The 25,150-nt window shown below is 42.5% G+C and overlaps 1 protein-coding gene across 2 annotated transcripts in view; it reads right to left on the reverse strand.

Annotated features, from left to right (window-relative positions):
* The window catches only part of EFR3A (EFR3 homolog A), a 146,346-nt gene that overhangs the window by 34,244 nt on the left and 86,952 nt on the right, over positions 1-25,150 (reverse strand). For both annotated transcript variants that reach the window (XM_060201328.1, XM_060201337.1), the window contains 5 exons: positions 24,708-24,857; positions 21,672-21,809; positions 11,884-11,962; positions 7,491-7,626; positions 4,664-4,831 (listed from right to left, as the gene is read on the reverse strand). In XM_060201328.1, the coding sequence (XP_060057311.1) occupies positions 4,664-4,831; positions 7,491-7,626; positions 11,884-11,962; positions 21,672-21,809; positions 24,708-24,857 (671 nt within the window). The remainder of the gene's footprint in view (positions 1-4,663; positions 4,832-7,490; positions 7,627-11,883; positions 11,963-21,671; positions 21,810-24,707; positions 24,858-25,150) is intronic.

Below are 25,150 nucleotides of genomic sequence, written 5' to 3' on the forward strand. Positions count from 1 at the left end.
GGTCGAGGCATAAGCATTTCCATGATCTTGCTATTAGGAATCTCTTCTTTTTATTAGGTACTTTTAAAATCTACACAACAAATCAGATAGACTTCTTTCCTTTTTTCTTTTTGCACAGCTGAAGTCCTGTGCATGTGTTATTTTACCAACAGGGGCTGCATTTTCACTCAGAGATACAGAGAGAGACAAAGAAACAGAAAGGAGACACCACAGGACGAAGGCATCATCCCATAGGCTGTCCCATGAGGTGCTGGGAACAGAAAGTGGGCTGCATGCATGGCAAAGCTCTTCTCTCCAACCCCAGCCTATAGTCTGAATCACTATAAAGAAACAGATACCAGGAGTTTGGCGGTAGCGCAGCGGGTTAAGCGCACGTGGCACAAAGCGCAAGGACCGGCGTTAAGGATCCTGATTTGAGCCCCCAGCTCCCCTTCTGCAGGGGAGTCGCTTCACAGGCGGTGAAGCAGGTCTGCGGGTGTCTCTCTTTCTCCCCCCTCTCTGTCTTCCCCTCCTCTCTCCATTTCTGTCCTATCCAACAGCGACGACATCAACAGCAACAACGATAATAATTACAACAATAAAACAACAAGGGCAACAAAAGGCAATAAATAAAAATTTAAAAAATTAAGAAACAGATACCAACTTTCTGTTCTAAAATTATAACGAGAACATAATGGTTCCAACATGTGAAATAGTAACACAATTAATTAGAAGCCAATAGAGCAATTAAAATTCTGTGAAGTCAATTAGCTACTTTAACATATATTCTTAAGACATCACAGAAAATCAAGTCAAAAAATGAGTCACAGTAAAAGTTAAGTTTCATATAAATTGGTACTAATTGTTTTGTTTTTTAAAAAGATGTACCCTCAACTCTGACGCCATCTTCCCAGATGACACTTTTAGCCCACCTGCATGTTAGCAGTCAGGCTGAGGCAAAAATTACTAAGTCATGGGTCCCTTAAGACTATATCTAAGAGACATCCTAGCTTCTTCCCACAGGAAGACCCTTAGTTCCAAGAACCTTTAGGTTCTTGATTATTAAACAACTTGTTCTACTTTACATCTTACCACTTTTCAGCCACCAAGTTGCAGATGCTACCATGATACCATCCTGACTTCCCTAGGCAGACAACCTCACCAATGTGTCCTGGAATCCCACCTCCGCAGAGCCCTGCCCCATAGGGAAAGACAGAAACAGGCTGGGAGTGTGGATTTACCCAATGCTCATGTCGAGCAGAGAAACAATTACATAAACAACAACTCCCACTGCCTACACCCCATAAAGATCTTTGGTCCAGACTCCCAGAGGGATAAAGAATAGGGAAGTTTCCAATGGAGGGGATGGGCTGCAGAACTCTGGTGGTGGGAATTGTACCCCTCTTGCCCTGTAATCTGGTTAATCATGAAATCACTAATAAAAAAACACATGCATTACTTATTTTTATTTTATTAACTTGTAATTAGTAGCAGTTCACAGGACTGTAAGAATACAGTTCCACACAGTAAACACCCTCTCCAGTGATAACCACCATAGTTCTTACAAGGTCTTACTTATTTTAAACGGCTTTAATGTCTGTACTATTTAGATTCCATGGTAACACTGTCTTTTCAGTCACTCCCAAAGTCCTAAGTACTTAATCTGTGTTATAGTTTACTGAAAAAGACAGGCCTGAGTCTTTGCTCTCAGGAAGACAGTTTCTCTGCCCATCATGAGCCGCACCTCAGTAAATAAAGACACCAGTTAGCAGATCAGCTAGATCTCCTTTAAGTGAGAGTCACAAGTATCACAGGTTCAGATTAGGCTGGAGATACACACACACACACACACACACACACACACTACATACTGACTGCCAGTGTAAAATGAATGTATGCAGAACATGATGACAAAGATAAACTTTCTTAAACATTCCAAAGGGAATTGTAAATAAATACCCACAGATGGGAAGTGATCCAGATAAAAGGCAGCGGTATGAGCATCAGAATAAATTCACGTATGATTCTGCTCCGAGTCATATCAAAACCATTGGAAATTAGGCACTGAACACCTCAAGAATACAACTGCATTATGACACTATGATAGCAGCTGTGCGCTTACATTAACATGTCATCTACCTACTCTAAAGAAGGGACTGGGAGGGAAAGGTTAGAAGGAGAAAAGGCATTTACTTGGTTTAATTTAAAATCTTATCATTTTATATCTCCAGAAAATTCTCAGGATTCTTATCAAAGAGCTTGTTTAATACTTTGACGCCTGGATTAAATACACACACACACACACACACACACACACACACGCCTGGATTAAATACACATACACACACACGCCTGGATTAAATACACATACACACACACGCCTGGGTTAAATACATACACACACACACATACACACACACACATGCCTGGATTAAATACACACACACACACACACACATCTTCTGTAGCCCAAAGCAATAACGCGCAGAGTTTGTCTTTAATACCATTCCATTCCATATTTGGAAAAAAGACCCACAGACCACTGGGGGAGTAACTGATACCAGGGCCAAGGCAGTTAAGTCTCAAGTCAGTTTGTAACAAGCTAGGAGTAAAGCTTTACTCAAAAGGAAAAACGAACGAGAAGCTATTGTAAAGACAGAGAAAACAGGAGTTCCCACTGACCAAACCGGGGACAGTCGGAGACAGAGACACGGTGATAGTTACAAGCACAGAATGAATTCTGAAGCGCGGATTGATAAATGCGAGAGTTCGGAGACAGAGACGCGGTGATAGTCACAAGCAGAATGAATTCTGAAGCGCAGATTGATAAATGCGAGAGTTCCGATCCATAGAAGCAGACAGGTGTCTGGAGCCCTGCACGCAAAGGAGGGAGCAGGGGCTTGTAGAAGAATACCGGCACTTGAGTACTATGCAGCCAGGAACACGCAAGCTGGATCAAATCACGAGGCAACCGAGAGAAAAACCAAGATGAGCAAATTTCTGTTAAATAGACGGGTGACAGGACATTCTGTCAGAAAAACGTGCCCTTCGTAAGTGATTAAGTCGTCTACGCTAGAAGAATAAAAAAAAAAAAAAGTTGCAGGTCTATGATTGTTGTTAATGTTTCGGAGGCTCCAGCTGGCCGGGCTAGCTTTGCGGCGGTAGACAGAGACAGACTCGGGGACACACGGCTGGGCTGAGAAGCTGCAGTTTAATCTTTATTCACGAACGGGCAAATCACCACACCATGTGCTTCCCCCATCATCCTCTCTCCGCTGCTGCTGCTAGGACTCTGCCCGTCCTTAGCATACGGGGTGGGGAGAAAGACGGGTGTGAAACTAGCAAGGGCCAAACCATTTCTCTCAGAGGTCGGGGGAACGGGGCCAAAGCAACATGAAGAATGCCAACACATGACTGCATATGCTATTCTCGCTGATACCTAGATCTGAGGAAAACACAGATACTGCTATAGGTCGAATGACAAAACTGAAATGTGTCTGATAAATTCAAGTACTGCATCTCTGCTGAATGTGGCACTGATTCCTGATATTAATACCTGCACTCTGATCATACGAGAAAAAGTGTTCATTCACTGGAAAAATAGGATGGGGGGCAGGCAGTGGCGCACCTGCTTGAGCACACATGTCACAGTGCACAAGGACCTGGGTTCAAGCCCCTGGTCTCCACCTGAAGGGGGAAAGCTTCACAAGCGGTGAAGCACAAACTATTAAACTATTACTCTCTCTCTCTCTCTCCATATATCATCCCCTCCCCTCTTGATTTCTGGCTGTCACTATCTACTAAATAATGATAATTAAAAAAAAAAAAAGAAAATCAGGACTTTGATAGAGTCAAGATCTATATCCACTAATTATCCAGTAGGTTAAGGAAAATTTGTGTCCACGGAGAGAGAGAAGCAGTAGCATACAAGACCTGCATGCTAGGCGTCCCAGGTTAAATTCTCAGTACCACCAATAGAAAGAGCTGAGTGGGACTCTGGCCAAAAAGAAAAAGTATGTGGAAGCAGTCTGTGTGTGTATGCGTGCAGATATGTGCACTCACACATATATGCACACAGCACATGGGCATACACGCAGATGACTACGCACATGGCATAACATACTAATGACCCATGAATCTGGTCAAAGGGTGTATACGGTGTTATCTGTCCTACTTTGGGGCTTGCTTTCAAAATCTATTTTCTTAATGTCCAAGTTATTAGCTTTGACTAATATATTCTAAGGGTTAAGTTTTATTTTACCAGACCACTGCTCAGTTCTGGTTTATGGTGGTGTAGGGGAATTGAACCTGGGATCTTAGAGCCTCAGGCAAAAGAGTCTCTTTGCAGAACCATTATGCTATCTACCCCTGCCCTATCAGAGCCTCTTTAAAATCACTATTTTAGATAATAGTTCTTGAAAAGTCAAGCACAAAGTATTACTTGGACTGGGCTTGGTACACTGCGTCAGAACACAGGACTCAGCGGGGGTGGGGCTGAGGGTCCAGGCTCCGGTACATAATGATGGAGGAGGATCTAGGCTGGGTGGGTGACAGTGTCTGGGAGAACACTGAGAACTTTTACCCTTGGATCTACATCTGTATTTACTGTAAACCACTAATCCCCACCCCCCCAAAAAAATAATTAGAAGCTTAACAACAACAACAAAAAGTCAAATGTACTTACCTATAGTTTGGATGATGGCATTCTGCACGATCTTCTCATCACTGTCTCTGGAGCTTGTCCTTAGGCTGGAGCTGCCCCCAGCAGGCGCCTGGGAGTCGCTGGCTTCCAGCTCGACACTGAGACGCAGGTGCTTCAGCAGAGTGTTGAAGACTTCCAACACTGTGGGTCCTGTGGGCACACGGGCAGTGACGCCAGTGGACACACTGGGTGGTGTTCTCAAAACCCATTCTCACGCTTCTCAACTGACACTTTCTCGTCACTGGACAGTGAATGGCCCCACTTTGTGGAAGTACAGGAGGAACAGAGAGACAAGAACGCCTCCGGCCTGTTGCCGCACACAGCTGTGGGGCACTGCGCTTACCAGCAACCTGCTGTCTACGTATAGGAAAATTACCCCAAACTTTCTACTTATCTTTTTAAAGTCAGTGTACTGAGCAGTGTTTAACTTGAGGGCTGTGTCAGAAGCCATATAATTGTGGCAACGTAGCTTGTTGCCGAATTGGCAATTGCTATTAAAACTGAAGAAAGAATCTGCCATCTCCTTTATTACATGAAAAACGGGTGATTTATGAGATTCAGATCAACTAAAGTGCTTTCTGCTTCTACTCCTACAAATATTGTGCCCATTTCTCTCAACACACATTCTCTGTCTCTCTCTTAAACAGAGACAGACAGAGGCAGAGAGTGAAGAGACCACAGTGCCTCTGCTTTCGTCAGTGCAGAGGGCGCCGAGCTCCAACCTGGGCTGGGCACAGGCACAGCAGTGCTCTGACTAAGCGAGCTTTTCCACTGGGCTTCTGTCACAGTGTATTCTGACCAGTGCCTTTATAGTCCTGCCTCCGACTCGCTTTTATAAAGTCTTTTTCTAAGTTTAAATATTTCTTTACTTGTTGACAGAAAGAGGAGGCGGGGGGGGGGGGAGGGCAGAGCATCATTCTGGCAGTGAGCCTGGAGCTCAGGACCTAATGCTTTTAGGCAGAAAGACTTAAAGTCAGTGAGCCACCTACCCGCCTCTTCTCTCCTGCTCTCCGCGGCAGCCCCTGCTGCAGCAGGCGGCCATGTGCAAGTATTTTTTAAATGCGCAGAATCTGGCTGAGTCTTTGACACGCAGCGCATGGCTCAGTCTCCCTGAAGAAACAAGGACTAACAGGGGAGACATAGTGGCACTTGGGACTAGGTGAGATGTGGTGCTCCAAAGCAAGAGCTTCTGGAGAAGAAGGGAGGGGCCAGTGGAGAGGGTGGGAAGGCGCCTCCTCCTCAGTGGGAGCGTCCTGCAGGCACTCACCACAGGGAGCTGGGACTCTGTAGCCCAGTGTCAACAACCTTGCTCAACTCAGTGACCTCTGAGTACAGTAGGTTAACAGACTGATGTACTGAGGTGTTCTATTTCACGTGTCAAATCAAATGATTTTCCAAGGAAATAGCCAGCCATCATCTTATGAAATGAGCAATCGAAATCAATACCCAAATGGGCACTAGGATTAGAAACGGAATGGGATGCTCTTATGTTCTAGCTAGGCTACTTTTACTTAGATGTGGAAGCAAAGATAATGGCCAAAATCCTCCTCCTTATCAATTATTGGTAAAATACCATGGCTTTTCTTTAATGTTTGTATTTTAATGAGTGAGGTACAGAGAAGGAAAGGGAAGAGAGAGAGATACCAGAGCACTGTTGAACTCTTGTATTTATTTATTTATTTATTCCTTTTCGTTGCCCTTGTTGTTTTATTTCTGTCGTCACTGTTGGATAGGATAGAGAGAAATGGAGAGGAGGGTAAGACAGAGAGGGGGAGAGAAAGATAGACACCTGCAGACCTGCTTCACTGCCTGTGAAGTGACTCCCCCCTGCAGGTGGGGATCCGGGGGCTGAACCGGGATCCTTACGCCTGTCCTTATACTTGGCATCATGTGCACTTAACCTGCTGTGCTACTACCCTACTCCTTTTTTTTTTTTTTTAAAGACAAGAGACTTGAGAGCAAGCAAGAGTGAGAGACTACGTCAGAAGCTTCCCTCAGTGCAGTGGGACGTGCGCAGGAGCTGAGCTGTGCACGTGGCCAAGCAACATTCCCTCTGCACATCTCTGGACAAGATGGTAGCAAGTCGTCACAAGTCTTTATAGTGGGATGAGTGAGGCACGTACAGTCGTGATCTATCTGGCTACATGTCTGCGACTTCTTCCACCATGCACTGTACATTCTGGCCCAGTAAGTTACGTAACGTTTATATTCTCATAGTCTATTTTTTCTCCTTGTCTGAAACCCAGTTTTCTTGTGAAAACTGTGACCAGCAGGGTAGAGAGCATAATGATTATGCAAAGGGACTCTGGTGCCAGGTTCAGTCCATTACTACAAGCCAGAGCTCATCAGTGCTCTGGTTAGAAAACAAAGCAAAAAATCAAGCCCTGAAAACGATGATCAGAGACTCCTCTGAATTATAGTGCCCGGCAGAGTTGTCTAATTCAAAGAAAATGTATTTCTTGTACCTACACTCAAAAATGTCTAGAAATTGAGAATTTAGAAGTTTAGAAATCTTTACTGGATGAAGGATGCTGAGGAGAAGAGACTGGTGAAAATGCTTAGCTGTGTACTGAACACAGAAAGAATAATCCCATTAACGTAAAATTCCAAGAGAAGCTATAGTACAGCTGAAAAGATGAGAATCAGTGAAACATTTCTGAAATACTGGGAGTCACTAAACTTCATTGTCTGTACACTATGAAAGGCCGCTCAAAGCCACTTCAGTATGTTCTGTAGTGCAGTGGCTATCACGTTCACCTAACAGAACCACTTCAAAACACATGGTCTTCTTCTTTGTACTGGAACTCACCTATGGAGCCTTTAGCAGCAATGGCAACAGCTTCTAACAGAACCTGAATGATACCTGCCCGAACCCTTGGAGAGTCTTTTTTACGAGCATCAAGGTGTCCGAGGATCTCTTGGATCACATGATGAGAATACTGAGCCTAAATGGATGGGAGAGGATGGAAGAGCGAGAGAGAGAGAGAGAGAGAGAGAAGAGAGGAGAGAGAGAGAGACAGAGAGAGAGAAAGAAGGAGGAGGAGGGAGAGAGGAGGGGAAGGAGAAAGAGAGGTATTATTAACCTTCAAATGCTTATGCTGGATTCCTAAGAATGAAAACTCATGTGACATTTCAAGTGTCTCAACGCAGGAAAATGGTGTTCAAGTTACGGACTAAAAGTGTCGTTAAGAACCGTGGTGGAGGGCCAGAGAGAGAACATAAGGCCGCATTGGCTTTACAGTTCTTTCCTTAGCTCTTTGATAACGGTTCACCAGACCATAAGACCACAAGGGTATAGCTCCACACCACAACCACCTCACAGTTCCCTGTCCTCTCCTGGCCACCCCGGGCTCATTTAAAGACAGAGGACTGTACGCATATGACTGTGTTATACAGAAAGGTATTATATAGAAATTTATATACACATAGAGATAAAGGTTAATATCTACGAGCACTTATTATTATTATTATTTTTATTATTTTACTGCCACCAGGCTGTCAGTGGAGGCTTGGTGCCAGCACTATCACTCCTTTGCTGCTGGTGGCCAGTTTTTCTTTCTTTTTTAAAATTCCCTTTCTATTTTATTTGATTTTATTTGATAGGGCAGAAAAGGAAAATCTGAGAGGGGTGGACCTGATAGAGAAGGAGAAAGAGAGTCATCTACAGACCTCCTTCACAGCTCAGGAAGCTTCCCCCTGCAGGTGGGGAGCAGGGACTTGAACCAAGTCCTTTGGGATGGTAATGTGGATGCTTTGTCTGGTACACCAGCGCCAAGAATGTCTATTTTGGGAATCGGGCTGTAGCGCAGCGGGTTAAGCGCAGGTGGCGCAAAACACAAGGACCGGCATAAGGATCCCGGTTCGAACCCCGGCTCCCCACCGGCGGGGGAGCCGCTTCACAGGCGGTGAAGCAGGTCTGCGGGTGTCTGTCTTTCTCTCCTCCTCTCTGTCTTCCCCTCCTCTCTCCATTTCTCTCTGTCCTATCCAACAACGACAACAACAATAATAACTACAACAATAAAACAACAAGGGCAACAAAAGGGAATAAATAAATAAAATAAATATTTTAAAAAAAAAAGAATGTCTATTTTAAGAACTGTTCTCTTCTCACTCTTCTTGGCTTACCAAGCATCTCCTGCTTCTCTATGCCCCTTCATACTTGAAATTCTCTCCTAATTCTGTGGTTCTGGCTCTGTTCTGACTGTCTACCACGTTGCTCAGAGGTAAAGCTTTTCTTTCTTTCTCTGTAGCTCTTTTTTCAGTGACCCTTGAAAGCAAACTCCTTTCATTTCTGTATGGCTGGTGCTGCTCTGATCAGATATGCCGTTCATATCTGAATGATAGCCTTATCGGGTAAAGGATGCATGGCTGACAGCTGTTGTCTTTTTAAAATGTGACTATACCACCCCGGCCTCTCCTGGCCTCTATGGCTCCCCTTCTACTCTCAAGTCAGAGTGAAGCTGGTAGGTGCGCCTTCATTTCTGACGTTTTTCCTCTACATGAGCGAAGTCGACTTCCCTGACTCACTACTGGAGACTGCAAATCTATTCAAAGGGTCCTCCACACCCCAGCACTGTGTTCTGGGTTTCCATTTTACTATCGAGTGACTCTGTGAAGTCATGGATTCCTTTCATAATCTATATCTTCCCATTAAATTGAGAGCTTTGAATTTCTTCAGATTTCCTGATATTAGATTCCCTAAATTCTTTCTCTGTCTCTTCTTGAGTGACATTCTTAAGCTTCTGGTGGTCACCAGCATCTTCCTAGTTTTACCATTTGCTTGGGTTTCTCTTGTTGGCAGCAGACGGTGCCGGGTTCTGTTTCGTACGTGAGTTTTGGCAGGCAGGGGAGCGTTTTTTGAATAACTGACGTAGCATTATGGCATGGGATGTCCTTTCAACAGAACCGTGGGGGGTGGGGGGGTGGGCCTCAGACCTTCTCCTCTTCCTAGACTGTGGGAACTCTGCGGTGAAGTCAGTCACTTCCTTACCTGCAGAGCGGCCTGACCCCACAGAGTGTGGCAGGCTTCCTGGCTGCTGTAAGGGCAACAGTTCAACTCCCTGGAGGGCTCCTGCCTGGCTCTCTGGGCTTCACTCAAGAAAGAGCCTGTGGTTTTCACAGCTCTGAGCAGCCCTCTCATACTCCTTTTTCTTAAGCCACTTGGGGGTTCCCCGCAGGCCTCTTAACTCTGCCACGCGGATGTGAGGTAAATGCAAACCTGGTGCCCACTGGTTAGCAAAGCATCGCTGCTTTTCTGCTGGAGTGTCTCTCTCCCTGCCTTTCTGCTTACCAAACATCCAGCTGTCTGTAGTCAATCAATACGCTTCCGAGTGCTACTTCCTTTCTTTATCAGAAATCCCAGCAGTTTTCTGATAACATTTGCTGAGTCATTTTATTGTGACATTTGTGTTCTGGAGGAGAGCCAACTTTCTGTGACTAGGTGGCCATAGCTCTGCCCGGGAAGTCTAAGGTGATGGCTATGGAAAGGCTTTCATACCTGAGGCTCCCAAGATCCTAATCCCTGGCACAGCCATGAATCATAGCTGAACAGCACTCACACAAACAGAAAACGTGGCTTGAAAGAAGAAAATAAAAACTAAAAGTAGTCATTAAAATACACTGTTCTGTGTAATAGACAGAACATGCCAGAAAGTTCTCATGCCTGAGGACTCCAAAGCCTCAGATTCAACGCCCTGCACCACCATCTCTGTATAATTATTCTGTTTCACATCTAAAACGTATAGGATACTAAATACTGGCTAAACTAGGAAATATTTTAGCTTCCCTTTTATGCCCAAACAAATTTTATATTTAACTGTTATTTACTGAAAAACCTAAATTATGCTAGGTTGTTATGGTTAATTTAAAACTTGAGTTCTAAAATAGAAAGGCTAGGCTGAATCTTCACTTGATTTTCAAATTGTGTGCACTTGAGTGAGGCTCCTCACACCTCCAAAAAGACAGTTTTTTGACCTATAAAATGGTGAAAACAGTAAGAAGAATTAAATTAATGGAGTCCTACTGGATTGTCGGCAAAGTCTGGGCACACATGCTTTATCAGTATTTTTCTTTTCAGAGATGAAGAAATTACAGTTCAGAAAGACTGAATTTTTGCCCAAATTCATGCAACTACTAGATAGCACATGTAGGATGTAACATCCAGGCTTTAAAAATTCCACTTGAGTTACCAACTGGGTCTGCTGAGATCTTGAGAAAAACCAAGGTAAGGGCCTTCAGCAGTATCTCCTCGTGAGACAGAATGGATGGAGTTAGAGGTGACTGTGCTGTTAGGTAAGTCGAGGGGAAAGATAGCTACCAGCTCGTTTCGCTTATATGGGGATATAGATCATTACCACAAACAGACCTGCAAAACATCTAGTCATGAAAATTTTCCTTGAACTTAGTGGGAACTGTGTTGGTTATTGCTGCCTGTGTGTGTGCCAAATGACTTCGGTGGTGGGTATACTTGAGGAGAGTGAGTCTACTTGATGAGAGTATACACCTTGATGAGAGTGAAGCCATACCTAGGAAATCTTAGAAATATGTAAGCCAGTGTTAAGGTAGTGGTAGCAAAAAGTGCAATAAAATAAAAAGGGAAAAGGAAAAAGTCCTATAAAAACTAACAGGGACAGGGAGATGTCACTGTCACGATCACGCTCTTTGCCATGTACCAGGACCTGCGTCTGAGTCTGCAGAGTTAGACCAAAGCGCCACACACAGGAGCTATCAGGTCTATTCTCCTTCTCTACCATGTTCTCCCTCTTCTCTATCGCTTTCTTAATTGTAAAGAAGAAAGAAAATCAATCCAACAGTGGCAGCTGAACTGCACATAGGCATGAAGCTCAAGTACACCAGAAAGCAAGCCAACAAGATAAAGGATTTAGTACATTTTCATATAGGAACTACCCAGTGAAAACTACTTATTACATATTCCAGGTATATGTAACCACTGTCAACTGTAATAGCAGTGTATCACTGAAATATAACTGCACAAAAATACTTACTCAATTAGAGCACAATCACATTGCACTTTGTAGTAAATATATTTTCATATTGCGAGCAATAAAATTAGTGGCAAACAGAAATAATAAATGAGGCGAATATCTAGTTTTAAGAAAATGTTTTATACCCTACAATCTCTATTTCATGGCATCTGTATCAACTAGAAGCAAAATTACTCAAAATAGTTAAGCAAATATTACCTGAATGGAATACATTATAATTTTAAAGCAGTGAACTGCAAATTCGTTGGGATCCCACAGTTTATGATGATCTAAATGTCTGCAAGAAATAAGAAAACTATATTAAAATTCCTTATTTTAATTATATACTCTTTGTCTTAGAATCCACAACAGTTTGAACAGTTTAAAAACCAAAAGAATCTTATCAGAAAGAAATTAGACGTCTCTAATTCCTGAAATAGCACACTTATCTCACTCAATCCTTTCAGAAAGCCACTGACATAAAAGGTCAATGTACATATAAGACATTTAATGACTAGAAAAGCTGACAAAAAAGAAAATTCCTGACTTCTGGAGGTGGGTCTACGGAGCAGCAGCAGCTGTGTCTCTCTCCTCTCCTGGGTCAACTAGGAATACCAAAGGAAAACACCTGGGACTGCAACAAGGCAGAACAACTTCAGGAACACATCAAATCACCAGTGAGTGCAAACACGTGTTGCTGGTGGACAGAGAGGAGCCTAGGGAGAGATTAAGTGGCTGGTAACAACCCGGCAGTTTACCAGCTGAGACACCACCTCCACGCTGTTTCTCCAACAGAAAGACAGACGGCTGAAGGGAGGAATGGACTACTCAAAGACTCACCAAATGTAACTGTGGGTCTCCACTGCTACTGCCCTTGGAAGCTGCAGCAGCAGGGGGGAGGCCCTGTGCTGACACCAGGGGACAGAGAACTAACCAGGAAACTCAGGAGAAGATCTACACCTCAGTGGTCTAACTGTGGGGCTGTGAGTCACTTTATATAACCACTAGATTATCTCTGTTCTACCCTACTTTATTTCTTGGTCAGCAGTCAGTGATTAAGCTAAGAAGCCTACTTATAGTTTAAAAGCCCTCAGGTTCCCATAGCGAAGAAAAAGAACTAAAGAGGCTTTTAAGCCAAAGAGCTCCAACTCAGGGATTAAAATACTACTAAAACAACTGTCAATTTCCACAACTGTGAACCCTTTAATTACTTTACTAAGACACAAGTCAATCCAGGCAAGGGTGATCAGTAATTTGAAAAGAACTGAGAGAGGGACCTCATAACATCCTATATACAATGGTTAAACCAACAAGAGGAAATATTGGAGAAATGAGCCAGGACAAGAGTCCAGCTAAAAGGCCCCCAAAGGTTGAAGCACAAAATAATGAGGTCAACATCCAAACACCAGTTAAGGAAATAACTACAGGAGTGAGTAAAGAGTTTGAACTGTCATGCAGAAACAACCAATGAGACTCTGGAAGAAAATACTAAGTATCTCAAGGTTATTAGAGAGCTGAAAGTTGAAATAGCTGAGCTAAGACCACAAATAGCTGAACAAGCTAAAACAGTATCAGAACAGGGTAACAAAATAGATGAACTCCAGAACACAGTAGAGGGGAGATAGAACAGAATCAATGAGGCTGAAGACAGAATTAGCAAGATTGAGGACGAATTAGAGACAACTAAAAAAGAAGTAAGAGCTCTCCAAAAGAGATTAAGAGATACTGAAAATAACACAGAGTCCTATGGGATGACATCAAAAGAAATAGCATATGCATTATTGGCTTACCAGAGGAAGAAAGAGAGGGAGAGGAAGAAAGCATTCTTCTGGACATAATAGCTGAGAACTTCTCTAGTCTAGACAACATCAAAGACATAAAGATTCAAGAAGCCCAGAGGGTCCCAAACAGAATTAACCCAGACTTAAAGACACCAAGACACATCATATTTAGAATGGAAAGGAATAAGGATAAAGAAAGGATCCTGAAGGCTGCAAGAGAAAAACAAAGAGCCACCTACAGAGGAAAACCCATAAGATTAGCAGCAGACTTCTCCACACAAACACTACAGGCCAGAAGAGAATGCCAAGATAGCTATCCAGTGCTCAATGAGAAAGGTTTCCAACCAAGACTACTGTATCCCACTAGACTGTCATTCAGACTAGATGGAGGCATAAAAACCTTCTCAGGCAAGCAACAGTTCAAAGAACCAGCTATCACTAAGCCTACCCTGAAAGAAGTTCTGAAAGGTCTCCTACAGATAGACCACCATAAATAGGCCATATTATCAGAATACCCTAAAAATCTACAAGAATGGCGTTAAAATATCTTCAATCTTTGATATCAATAGTGTCAGTGGCCTGAATTCACCTATTAAACGGCACAGAGTAAGAAGATGGATCAGAAAACACAACCCAACAATATGCTGTCTACAGGAACCCACCTACTTCAACAAGTCAAACACAGACTCAAAGTGAAAGGATGGAAAACTATCATACAAGCCAATGGCCCACAAAAAGGGGCAGGAACAGCTATTCTCATATCTGACACAATAGACTTTAAAATAAATAAAATTTAAAAAGATAGGGATGGACACTACTTAATGCTCAGAGGATCAATCAATCAAGAAGACTTAACAATTATTAACATCTATGCACCCAATGAGAAGCCATCTAAATACATCAAACATCTACTGAAAGAGCTACAGCAACACACTAATAGTTTGGGCCTTCAACACCCCACTCTCTCAATTTGACAGATCATCCAGGCAGAAAATCAATAATGACATGAGGGAGCTAAATGAGGAGATTGATGAATTAGAACTATTGGACATTTCCAGAGTCATTCATCCCAAGAAACTGGAATACACACTTTACTCAAGTCCACATGGGTCATTCTCAAGGACAGACCATATGTTAGGCCACAAAGACAGTATCAGCAAATTCAAGAGCATTGAAATCATCCCAAGCATCTTCTCAGACCACAGTGGAATTAAACTAACACTTAACAATCAACAAAAGATTAGTAATAGTCCCAAAATGTGGAAGCTCAATAGTATACTACTTAACAACTACTGGGTCAAAGAAGAAATAAAGGAAGAAATCAAACTGTTTCGAGAGTTCAATGAAAATGAAGACACAGTGGTCCGGGAGGTGCACAGTGGATAAAGCATCGGACTCTCAAGCATGAGGTCCTGAGTTCAACCCTGGCAGCACATGTACCAGAGTGATGTCTGGCTCTCTCTCTCCTCCTATGCATCTCCTTAATAAATAAATAAAATATTTTAAAAATACATAAATAAAATGAAGACACAAGCTATCAAAATATTTGGGACATAGCTAAGGCAGTACTGAGAGGGAAGTTCATAGCCATACAAGCACACATTAGGCAACAAGAAAAAGCACAAATAAACAGCCTGACTGCACATCTTAAAGACCTAGAAGAAGAACAAAGGAACCATACAGCAACCAAAAGGACAGAAATAACTAAAGTTAGGGCATTCAAATAACATTGAAATAATAAATAACATTGAAAATAAAAAAACCATACAAAAGATCAACAAAAGCTAGCTCTTCAAAAGAGTTAAGAAAATCAACAAACATTTAGCCAGACTCACAAAACAAAAAAGGGATCATAAATGAAAGAGGAGATATCACAACAGACACCGCAGAAATTCAACATATCATGCAAGGCTTCTATGAACAAATATATGCCACCAAGCTAGAGAACCTGGAAGAAATGGACGATTTCCTAGATACCTGCAAACTTCCAAAATTAAGTAAAGAGAAACTAGATAACATGAACAGGCCCGTCACAGCTAATGAAATTGAAACAGTTATCAAAAATCTTCCCAAGAATAAATGTCCTGGACCAGATGGTTTTACAAATGAATACTATAAAACCTTCAAAAAAGAACTAATACCTCTACTTTTAAAAGTCTTCCAGGAGATTGAGGACACTGGAACACTCCCTTCCAGGTTCTGTGAAGCCAACATCACTTTGATACCAAAAGCAGACAGGGACACAACCAAAAAAGAAAACTACAGACCAGTATCTCTGATGAACATAGATGCTAAAATATTGAACGAAATTCTAGCCAACCGAATACAGCAGTATATTAAAAAGATTATTCATCATGACCAAGTGGGGTTTATCCCAGGGATGTAAGGTTGGTTTAATATACTTAAATCAATCAGCGTGATCCACCACATCAACGAAAACTAGACCAAAAACCATATGGTCATATCAATAGATGCAGAGAAAGCCTTTGACAACATGCAACATCCCTTTATGATCAAAACACTACAAAAAACGGGAATAGATGGAAAATTCCTCAAGACACTGGAGTCTATATATAGCAAAAAACAGCCAACATCATACTCAATGGTGAAAAACTGGAAGCACTTCCCCTCAGATCCTGTACTAGACAGGGCTGCCCACTATCACCATTACTATTCAACATAGAGTTGGAAGTTGTTGCCATAGCAATCAGGCAGAAGCAAGGAATTAAAGGCATGCAGAGTAGAAGAGAAGAAGTCAAACTCTCCTTCTTTACAGATGACATGACAGTATACATGGAAAAACCTAAGGAATCCAGCAAGAAGCTTTTGGAAATCATCAGGCAATAGAGTAAGGTGTCAGGCTACAAAATTAACATTCAAAAGTCAGTGGCATTCCTCTATACAAACAGTAAGTTAGAAGAAGTTGAAATCCAGAAATCAATTCCTTTTACTATAGCAATCAAAACAATAAAATAACTAGGAATTAACCTAACCAAAGAAGTGAAAGACTTGTATACTCAAAATTATGAGCACTACTCAAGGAAATTGAAAAAGACACAAAGAAGTAGAAAGATATTCCATGTTCATGGGCTGGAAGCATTAACATTATGAAAGTAAATATACTACCCAGAGCCATCTACAAATTTAATACTATCCCCATCAAGATCCCAACCACTTTTTTTTAGGAGAATAGAACAAATGCTACAGATCTTTATCTGGAACCAGAAAAGACCTAGAATTGACAAAACAATCTTGAGAAGAAAGAACATAACTGGAGGCACCAGACCTCCAGGTCTCAAATTGTATTATAGGGCCATTGTCATCAAAACTGCTTGTACTAGAACATGAATAGACACACTGACCAGTGGAATAGAATTGAGAGCCCAGAAGTGAGCCCCCACACCTATGGACATCTAATCTTTGGCAAAGGTGCCCAGACTATTAAATGGGGAAAGCAGAGTCTCTTCAACCAATGGTGTTAGAAAAAAAAAAAAGGGTTGAAACATGCAGAAGAATGAAACTGAACCACTATATTTCACCAAATACAAAAGTAAATTCCAAGTGGATCAAGGACTTGGATGTTAGACCAGAAACTATCAGATACTTAGAGGAAAATACCGGCAGAACTCTTTTCCACATAAATTATAAAGACATCCTCAAAAAATGAAAGGAATCTAATTACAAAGAAGACTAAAGCAAGCATAAACTTATAGGGCTACATCAAGTTAAAAAACTTCTGCACAGCAAAAGAAACCACTACCCAAACCAAGAGACACCTTACAGAATGGGAGATCTTTACATGGCATACATCAGACAAGAGGCTAATAACCAAAATATATAAAGAGCTTGCCAAACTCAACAAGAAGAAAAGCAAATAAGCCCATCCATTAATGGGGGAAGGACATGGACAGAATATTCACCACAGAAGAGGTCCAAAAGGCCGAGAAACACATTTAAAAAAACGCTCCAAGTCTTTGATTGTCAGAGAAATGCAAATAAAGACAACAATGAGATAACACTTCACTCCTGTAAGAATGTCATACATCAGAAAAGGTAACAGCAACAAATGCTGGAGAGGTTGTGGGGTCAAAGGAACCCTCCTACACTGCCGGTGGGAATGTAAATTGGTCCAACCACTGTGGAGAACAGTCTGGAGAACTCTCAGAAGGCTAGAAATGGACCTACCCTATGATCCTGCAATTCCTCTCCTGGGGATATATCCTAAGGAACAACCCAACACACCCATCCAAAAAGATCTGTGTACACTTATGTTCCTAGCAGCACAATTTGTAATAGCCAAAACCTGGAAGCAACCCAGGTGTCCAGCAACAGATGAGTGGCTGAGCAAGTTGTGGTATATATATACAATGGAATACTACTCAGCTATAAAAAATGGTGACTTCACCATTTTCAGCTGATCTTGGATGAACCTTGAAGAAATCATGTTAAGTGAAATAAGACAGAAACAGAAGGATGAATATGGGATGATCTCACTCTCAGGCAGAGCTGAAAAACAAGATCAAAAGAGAAAACACAAGTAGAACTTGAACTGGAATTGGCATGTTGCACCAAAGTAAAAGACTCTAGAGTGTGTGTGGGGGAGAATACAGGTCTAAAAGGATGACAGAGGACCTAATGGGGGCTCTATTGTTATCTGGAAAACTGGGAAATGTTATACATGCACAAACTATTGTATTTACTGTCGAATGTAAAACATTAATTCCCCAATAAAAAAATAAAAAATTTCTTCATAACTCTACCCTGTGACAAGGCTCTGGAAAACCAACATCAACTCATGTTATTGGGTGTCCTAGGCACATCTTGATATCTTGGTGGCCAGTTGTTTGTGACTTAAGGAACCACACTTACAGGAGACTGTAACACTTTTGGCCCACCCAACAGAGCCAGGTTAAATAATCAGCAAAGTCTGTGTCAGTTAAGGGCCCCTACAAGATTCACTATCAGGGATCCTGGGGGTAGGGGAGATATTCTACTGTAAAAGGCTGTCAAAAAGCCTGCCTGTCTTAACCATCCCTCCCAAGGGAACCATGAAAACCAAAGGTCCCACTGGAGAAGTCACCACTTTTGATCTCAGCTTGATACAATTAACACTGACTTTAAGGCTCAAAAAATTACAACACTGTTTTCATTTCCTGAGATAATAAACTGTTTCATTCAGCTGCCAATCCTTTCATAAAAAAGAATGCTAATAGGCCAAAATACATACAGAGCTTTTAAATGACAGCACTAGAGGAAGCGCTAGTGGTGTGATGTTCCTCTTTCTATATCAGAACGACAAAGGTGACCTGGAAGCAGTAAGATACGTGCAGACATCATGCCCTGCCTGACACTCACCGAACAACAACAACAACAAATTCTCCCAAAAAATGACTGAACTAGCAAAGAAAATAGATATATGAAAATTTAAATACAGGTTTTGGAACTTAAGAAAAAAGATTTTAGCTTATTCAAGAATATTGGTAAACAGAGACAGCCTTGAGGGCAAACGGAAACAAAATGAGAAAGAAGCAGTTTGAGAGAAAAAAGCTGAACGTTCGGGGCAACGTAGAAGTTATGAAAGAAACTTGTTTGAGAGACAAGAAAAATAAGTTAAATGTGAGGAGCTCCTTTGCAAGAAACGCTACCATAGATAACCTACTCTGATAAATCTCTCAACAAAACAGTGTTTTAAATCTGACCTACTAAACTTCTCCAAGACTGAAATATTGAGTTGCACACAGTCCAGATGAAAAGTGACAGGTGTTTGAGCAGGTAGAGCAGACCCTTCTTATTTCCATCAGGCGAGAACAGCAGGGACAGAGAGAAGTAGAGAAAGACAGAAGGTGGAGAAATTCTAACTCTCATAAAATCCTAGATACCACATTTAAAGAAAAAAAATCACAACTACAGTTTTCAAAGCATGACATATTCTTAATATGTATCACTTAAGAAAAGAATGGGGGGTACTAGCCCTTTTATAAAGGAAATATATTAGTAAGATCACTAGTGAATACTTTTTTCAATGTTAAAGCCTTATAGATGCAGATACATGCATTATATAATGCTATTTTCAACAATAAAGTTATTTTAAGAGTAAAAATGCTAACTGTGAAACATACTTTAAAAATTAGCATGTTGCAACAGTTTGTTGCCATTAAGAAGAACTGATCTCACATTTTTGAGATAGCTGAATTATCTCTGTCTTGTATCATCCCTCTTGCTTTGTTGAATCATCTCTGAGCTTCTCTGGAAGTCCATACTCACTTGCTCTCCGCTTCGACACATGGCTCTCAAGCAACTAAAAGCTACCTGTGCATCTCTGCCTACCTCAAAAGACCCCTCCCTAGATTCCGAAGGCTGACTTAAATTTTCTATTCTCAACTGTTACACTTTCGGCTATTGTTTCTTCAAACCTATAGACTGCATAATAATTATTGTGAGTATCATTTATCTGTAGTATGTTAAGGCTTTATCCATGTATATATTCCTCTAAACACCTGAACTTACGTTCAGAAGATGACTGATAGCTCATTACTAGTTAAGCAAATAGCTAACACATGGCTAACTAGTATTTGTTGATGTTCAACGTAATTAGTTGGCCCTGTATGGAATTTAAATCCTTTTAATTTGGTGTTTTTTTGTTTTTCTTTCAAGGTTACCGCTGGGGCTCGGTGCCTGCACAAATCCACTGCTCCTATGGCCATTTTTTTTCTATTTATTTATTTACTTGATAGGACAGACAGAAAATGAGAGGGGAAGGGAAGGCAGACAGAGAGATATACTTGCAGACCTGCTTAACTGCTTATGAAACGACTGCCACCTGCAGGTGGGGAGCCAGGGGCTCGAACCAGGATTCTTGAGTGGGTCCTTGTGCTTTTTACCATGTGCACTTAACCCGGTGTGCTACTGTCTGGCCCCCAATCCACTTAATCTCTATGTAGAAGTGAATATGGCTCATTGCAAGCTATTCAACGCTACGACAGTAGATTCTTATTTTCAGGCTATGCTTCTAAACTTTTAAAGGTTTTATAGATTATTAACTTTCAGGCTTATATTATTACATTCTGGTTATGTGTATTGAGAGAAACCATAAATTCCGGCATTAAGTCAGTATATCAAGACATCAATATTGATCTACCTTCAGTCATACTTTCATTTCTTAGTTGCATTCCCGTAAATTTGGCTTTTAAAAGAGTTCCATTTTAAGGGAGGAGAAAGAGAGTGGATTAAGAACCCTATGAAAAATCTAATGACTTGAATTTTTTAGTATTGTTTTGCTATAGATTCTTGTAACTAAAGCTGAAATTTGAAATCAAATATTTTCCTAAGTAATACATGAGTATATTGTAGATATAGCACTTAATTCTATATGTCACAAAGACATTGTAGTCAGAAAGGGGGGAAAAGCACAGAAAATGCTAAGCAGAATAAGACTAGCAAATGTACAACAATCACACAGACTAACACAAGTACATCATAGATCCATTATCTGATGACGTGGAGCACAAAGGCTTTTCTTGAGAAGGTTTGAAAGAAACTATCTTTGTGGAAAAACTTAAAGCTCACAGATCTCATTTCCCTCAAGAGGATCATGTAAGCCCCAATGAGTTCTGGCTACTCTCTAGTAAAAGATGTGCCAGGAGCCATTTCTCTGCTTTATAGATGATAAGCTTTGAGACAACGGAACCCCTCAAGACAAATGTTAATTCCCCCCTGGGCAGGCCATTTCCCCTTAGGTAAACCATTTATCAGTAATCAAGTGAGTCAACACAAGTGAGTCAACACACAGTTTGGTTCCTGCCATTTGTTGCAAGGAACATTCCGCTTTGAAGTTTGCTCCCCCTTCCCCTCCTCCAGCATTCCCTCTCCTTCCCCAAAGCCTTATAATGCCTGTATTCTCAATAAAAATTTACAGCCTGATCAGAAACTTGACTTGCTGTCGTTCTCTCGTGTCTCATGTTCCTTCATTTCTGGTTTCATTGGGTTCCTAGCCCCTATTCACCGCCCTGCTGGTCGGGGCAAAGATGAGATTGTTGAATGAGACCGAAGGCCAACTCGCCACAGCTGGTCTAATCCAATCCTATACTCTTTATAATTCGCACTGCTTCTATGAATAACTAACCCATACAAGTAAACAACAACAGAGCATTTGTTCCTTGTCAGTAAACTGAAATGATCACGACAGCACAGTCAGAAACAGCCAGGAGGGGGCGGCACTGGACTCACGCAAAGACAGGCCGGACGGCGTTGTTCATGTTCCCGAAAGTGGCTCTGCCCAACAGTTCCCGGAAGCAGTTCTCAGCCAGCACAGCAGGGTTCTCTTCCTTGTCGGCTGCAGAGGGAGAAGGAGGAGGACCTGTGCGGCTGAAAAGGAGAGAGAGATAAGGAACCCACGGCTGGTGCAAGCACACCACTCACGGAACCCACGGCTGGCGCAAGCACACCACTCACGGAACCCACGGCTGGCGCAAGCACACCACTCACGGAACCCACGGCTGGCGCAAGCACACCACTCACGGAACCCACGGCTGGTGCAAGCACACCACTCACGGAACCCACGGCTGGTGCAAGCACACCACTCACGGAACCCACGGCTGGTGCAAGCACACCACTCACGGAACCCACGGCTGGCGCAAGCACACCACTCACGGAACCCACGGCTGGTGCAAGCACACCACTCACGGAACCCACGGCTGGTGCAAGCACACCACTCACGGAACCCACGGCTGGTGCAAGCACACCACTCACGGAACCCACGGCTGGTGCAAGCACACCACTCACGGAACCCACGGCTGGTGCAAGCACACCACTCACGGAACCCACGGCTGGTGCAAGCACACCACTCACGGAACCCACGGCTGGTGCAAGCACACCACTCACGGAACCCACGGCTGGTGCAAGCACACCACTCACGGAACCCACGGCTGGTGCAAGCACACCACTCACGGAACCCACGGCTGGTGCAAGCACACCACTCACGGAACCCACGGCTGGTGCAAGCACACCACTCACGGAACCAACGGCTGGTGCAAGCACACCACTCACGGAACCCACGGCTGGTGCAAGCACACCACTCACGCCGGCGATCACAAAGACGGATTCTGCTTCTCCAGAATGTTACCTTGGCATTTTCTGTTTACCCCCACGACGGTTTTGAGACTGGACTGTTTTAAGTTCATAAATTCAACGCCCCCCAATGCTAGTCACATGACCTTTCAAACAGGGAGACGGGCCTCAGCTGTGAGCCTCCACCAAGGAGGACAACGTCCTCTCCACGGACAAGAGGCTCAGCGTCTGCCACTGCGTCGCTTCTAAAGCTGCTCCCAGGTCACCTAGATGCACCTTACACGCTAAAAGGTACCTTCCGTTTAGCTGCAAGTGTGCAGAAATAAAATGAAGTGAACACCTGAGAGCCTATGAACAAAAGTGTAATGAATACCACACTAAAACAATGAGAACACTTTATTTTTATTATATATATATATATATATTTTGCCTCCAAGGTTTTCACTGGGGCTCGGTGTCTGCACTATGAATCCACTGCTCCTGGAGCCCATTTTTCCCATTTTGTTGCCCTTGTTATTGTTATTGTTGTCATAGCTATTGTCGTTGTTGGATAGGACAGAGAGAAATGGAGAGAGGAGGGGAAGACAGAGAGGGAGAGAGAAAGACAGACACCTGCAGACCTGCTTCATCAGTTGTGAAGCCACCCCCCTGCAGGTGGGGAGCTGGGAGCTCGAACCGGGATCCTTACACTGGTCCTTGTGCTTGGCACCATGTGTGCTTAACCCGCTGCGCTACCGTCCAGGCCCCATATTTTTAAATTTTTTTTTATTGCAATCAGGATTATTGCTGGGGCTTGGTGCTGGCATTACAAATCCGCTGCTTCCAGTGGCCATTTTTTCCTTTGTTAAAATTTTTACTAGGTAAGACAGAGAGAAACAGAGAAGAGAGGGCGGGGTGAGAGAAAGATAAAGACACCTGAAGATCTACTTCATCGCTAATAAAGCGAACCTCCTGCAGGTGGGGAGCCGGGGCTCGAACCCAGGTCCTGGTGCTTGGGGATATGTGCAGGTGCTGAGCTGGCTGCACTTTTGTACAAGCAGATGTCTTAGACTAGAAGGCAACTTGTATGCTAGATCATGGACTATTGCACATCTGAGGCCCCGGTGTGGCCCTGGCACTGACAGCACTGAGGGCACACTGTGCACGGGGGAGCAAGACTTTGGCGCTTCTCCTCTCTGTGTCTGTCCAAAAAGCGAAGAACAGAAATTGATGAGGGTTATGAGAGCTACTCAGGGGTATTAAACATGTACAAGGCCCTGAGTTCCTTGCCGTCTAACTCAGAAAACGGGTGGTGAGGGAGGGCAGGGGTGGTGCAACTGGTAAAGCACGCAAGTTCCCACGTCAGAGGACCTAGGTTCGAGGCCCATGGTCCCACCTAGGGGGTCTCAATTGGTGGAGCAGGCTGCTTGCGCCTCCTCTCTCGTCCTGCTTCTCACTGTTTGCATCGTAAAAAAAAATAAATAAAAATCAACGTTTGTACAAAAGAAAAGATTGTGTATAATAAAAGCTATCCCTGAACATTTTAATCACCATTTGGAATAAAAGCTATCTGGCACTGGAGCAACACATGAAATATGTTAAGTGTTCTTAAGATCCGGCAAACAACAGACTGTCTGTATCTTGTTTATGCTGGTCCTAGACCTGAGGTCTGTAATTAGGATAAATTTAGATACATGTATACACGCTAGCATAGTTGTCACTTTTACCTTTTTGTCTAGACCTATTTTATTTTTATATGGTACAGATAATCATCAAAACTTTTAAGTTTACATTTCAGAACTGCAGGGTTTCCTTGGCATCCAGTAAGAATTGGGAAGATAGGGATAATGAACAAATACAGTACAAATCTATTTTAAAAGAAATACAATCTTCAGTATATGCATAAGAATGTGTGGCCTACCAGGCTTAGTGCTACTACTAAGAATGAACAGTTTTCCCAGAAGGACACAAAATCTAAATCCACTCAGCTAACGAGACTATTATTCACAGAAAAACAAAGACAAAACTTTCTTATCACAGCAAACACCCATACGTGTAGACAAGCATACAGACAGATAAGCAGACAGAAGGTTCTGGATCTCTACACGCGTGTACACACACACACACACACACACATACAAACACACACGTACACACACACACACACATACACGTACACACACAAAGTCTCAGTCCTACTGTCTGCTGGTTGGTTACCTGTCTGCCTCTTCTATCTTTTGCATATTGAACAGTAAGGATGGGACGATCTTATCCATATGCTGGGGCTCCCAGATGGTAGCCCGAAGCTCATCATTGACTGTTTTGCGAACCACACCTTGAATACCCCTGATTCCAGCAATTCGAATTCTATAAGAAAAGGAAAAGGAAAAGAAAAAGAAGAAGAAAAAAAACCAAAGTCACACAATAGTTATTTCAACAAGTCTGTTTGCTTCACTAAGGGAACAGATATCAAATACTGTTAGCTTTAGTCAGTGAAATGAAAGGGGCCCACCATAATACACAGGGAATGAAAACTCTCCATGAGCTAGAAGTTGCTTCAATATTCCTTAGATCACTGTCTCAAGTTTAAGAGTCATAAAATATACAAGTATTGAGTCTCTGCGTTCTTGGTCAATAAAAACAATTCAGACAAAAGCGCC

The sequence above is a fragment of the Erinaceus europaeus genome, chromosome 1 (assembly GCF_950295315.1).
Source record: "Erinaceus europaeus chromosome 1, mEriEur2.1, whole genome shotgun sequence".
NCBI classification, from domain to species: domain Eukaryota; kingdom Metazoa; phylum Chordata; class Mammalia; order Eulipotyphla; family Erinaceidae; genus Erinaceus; species Erinaceus europaeus.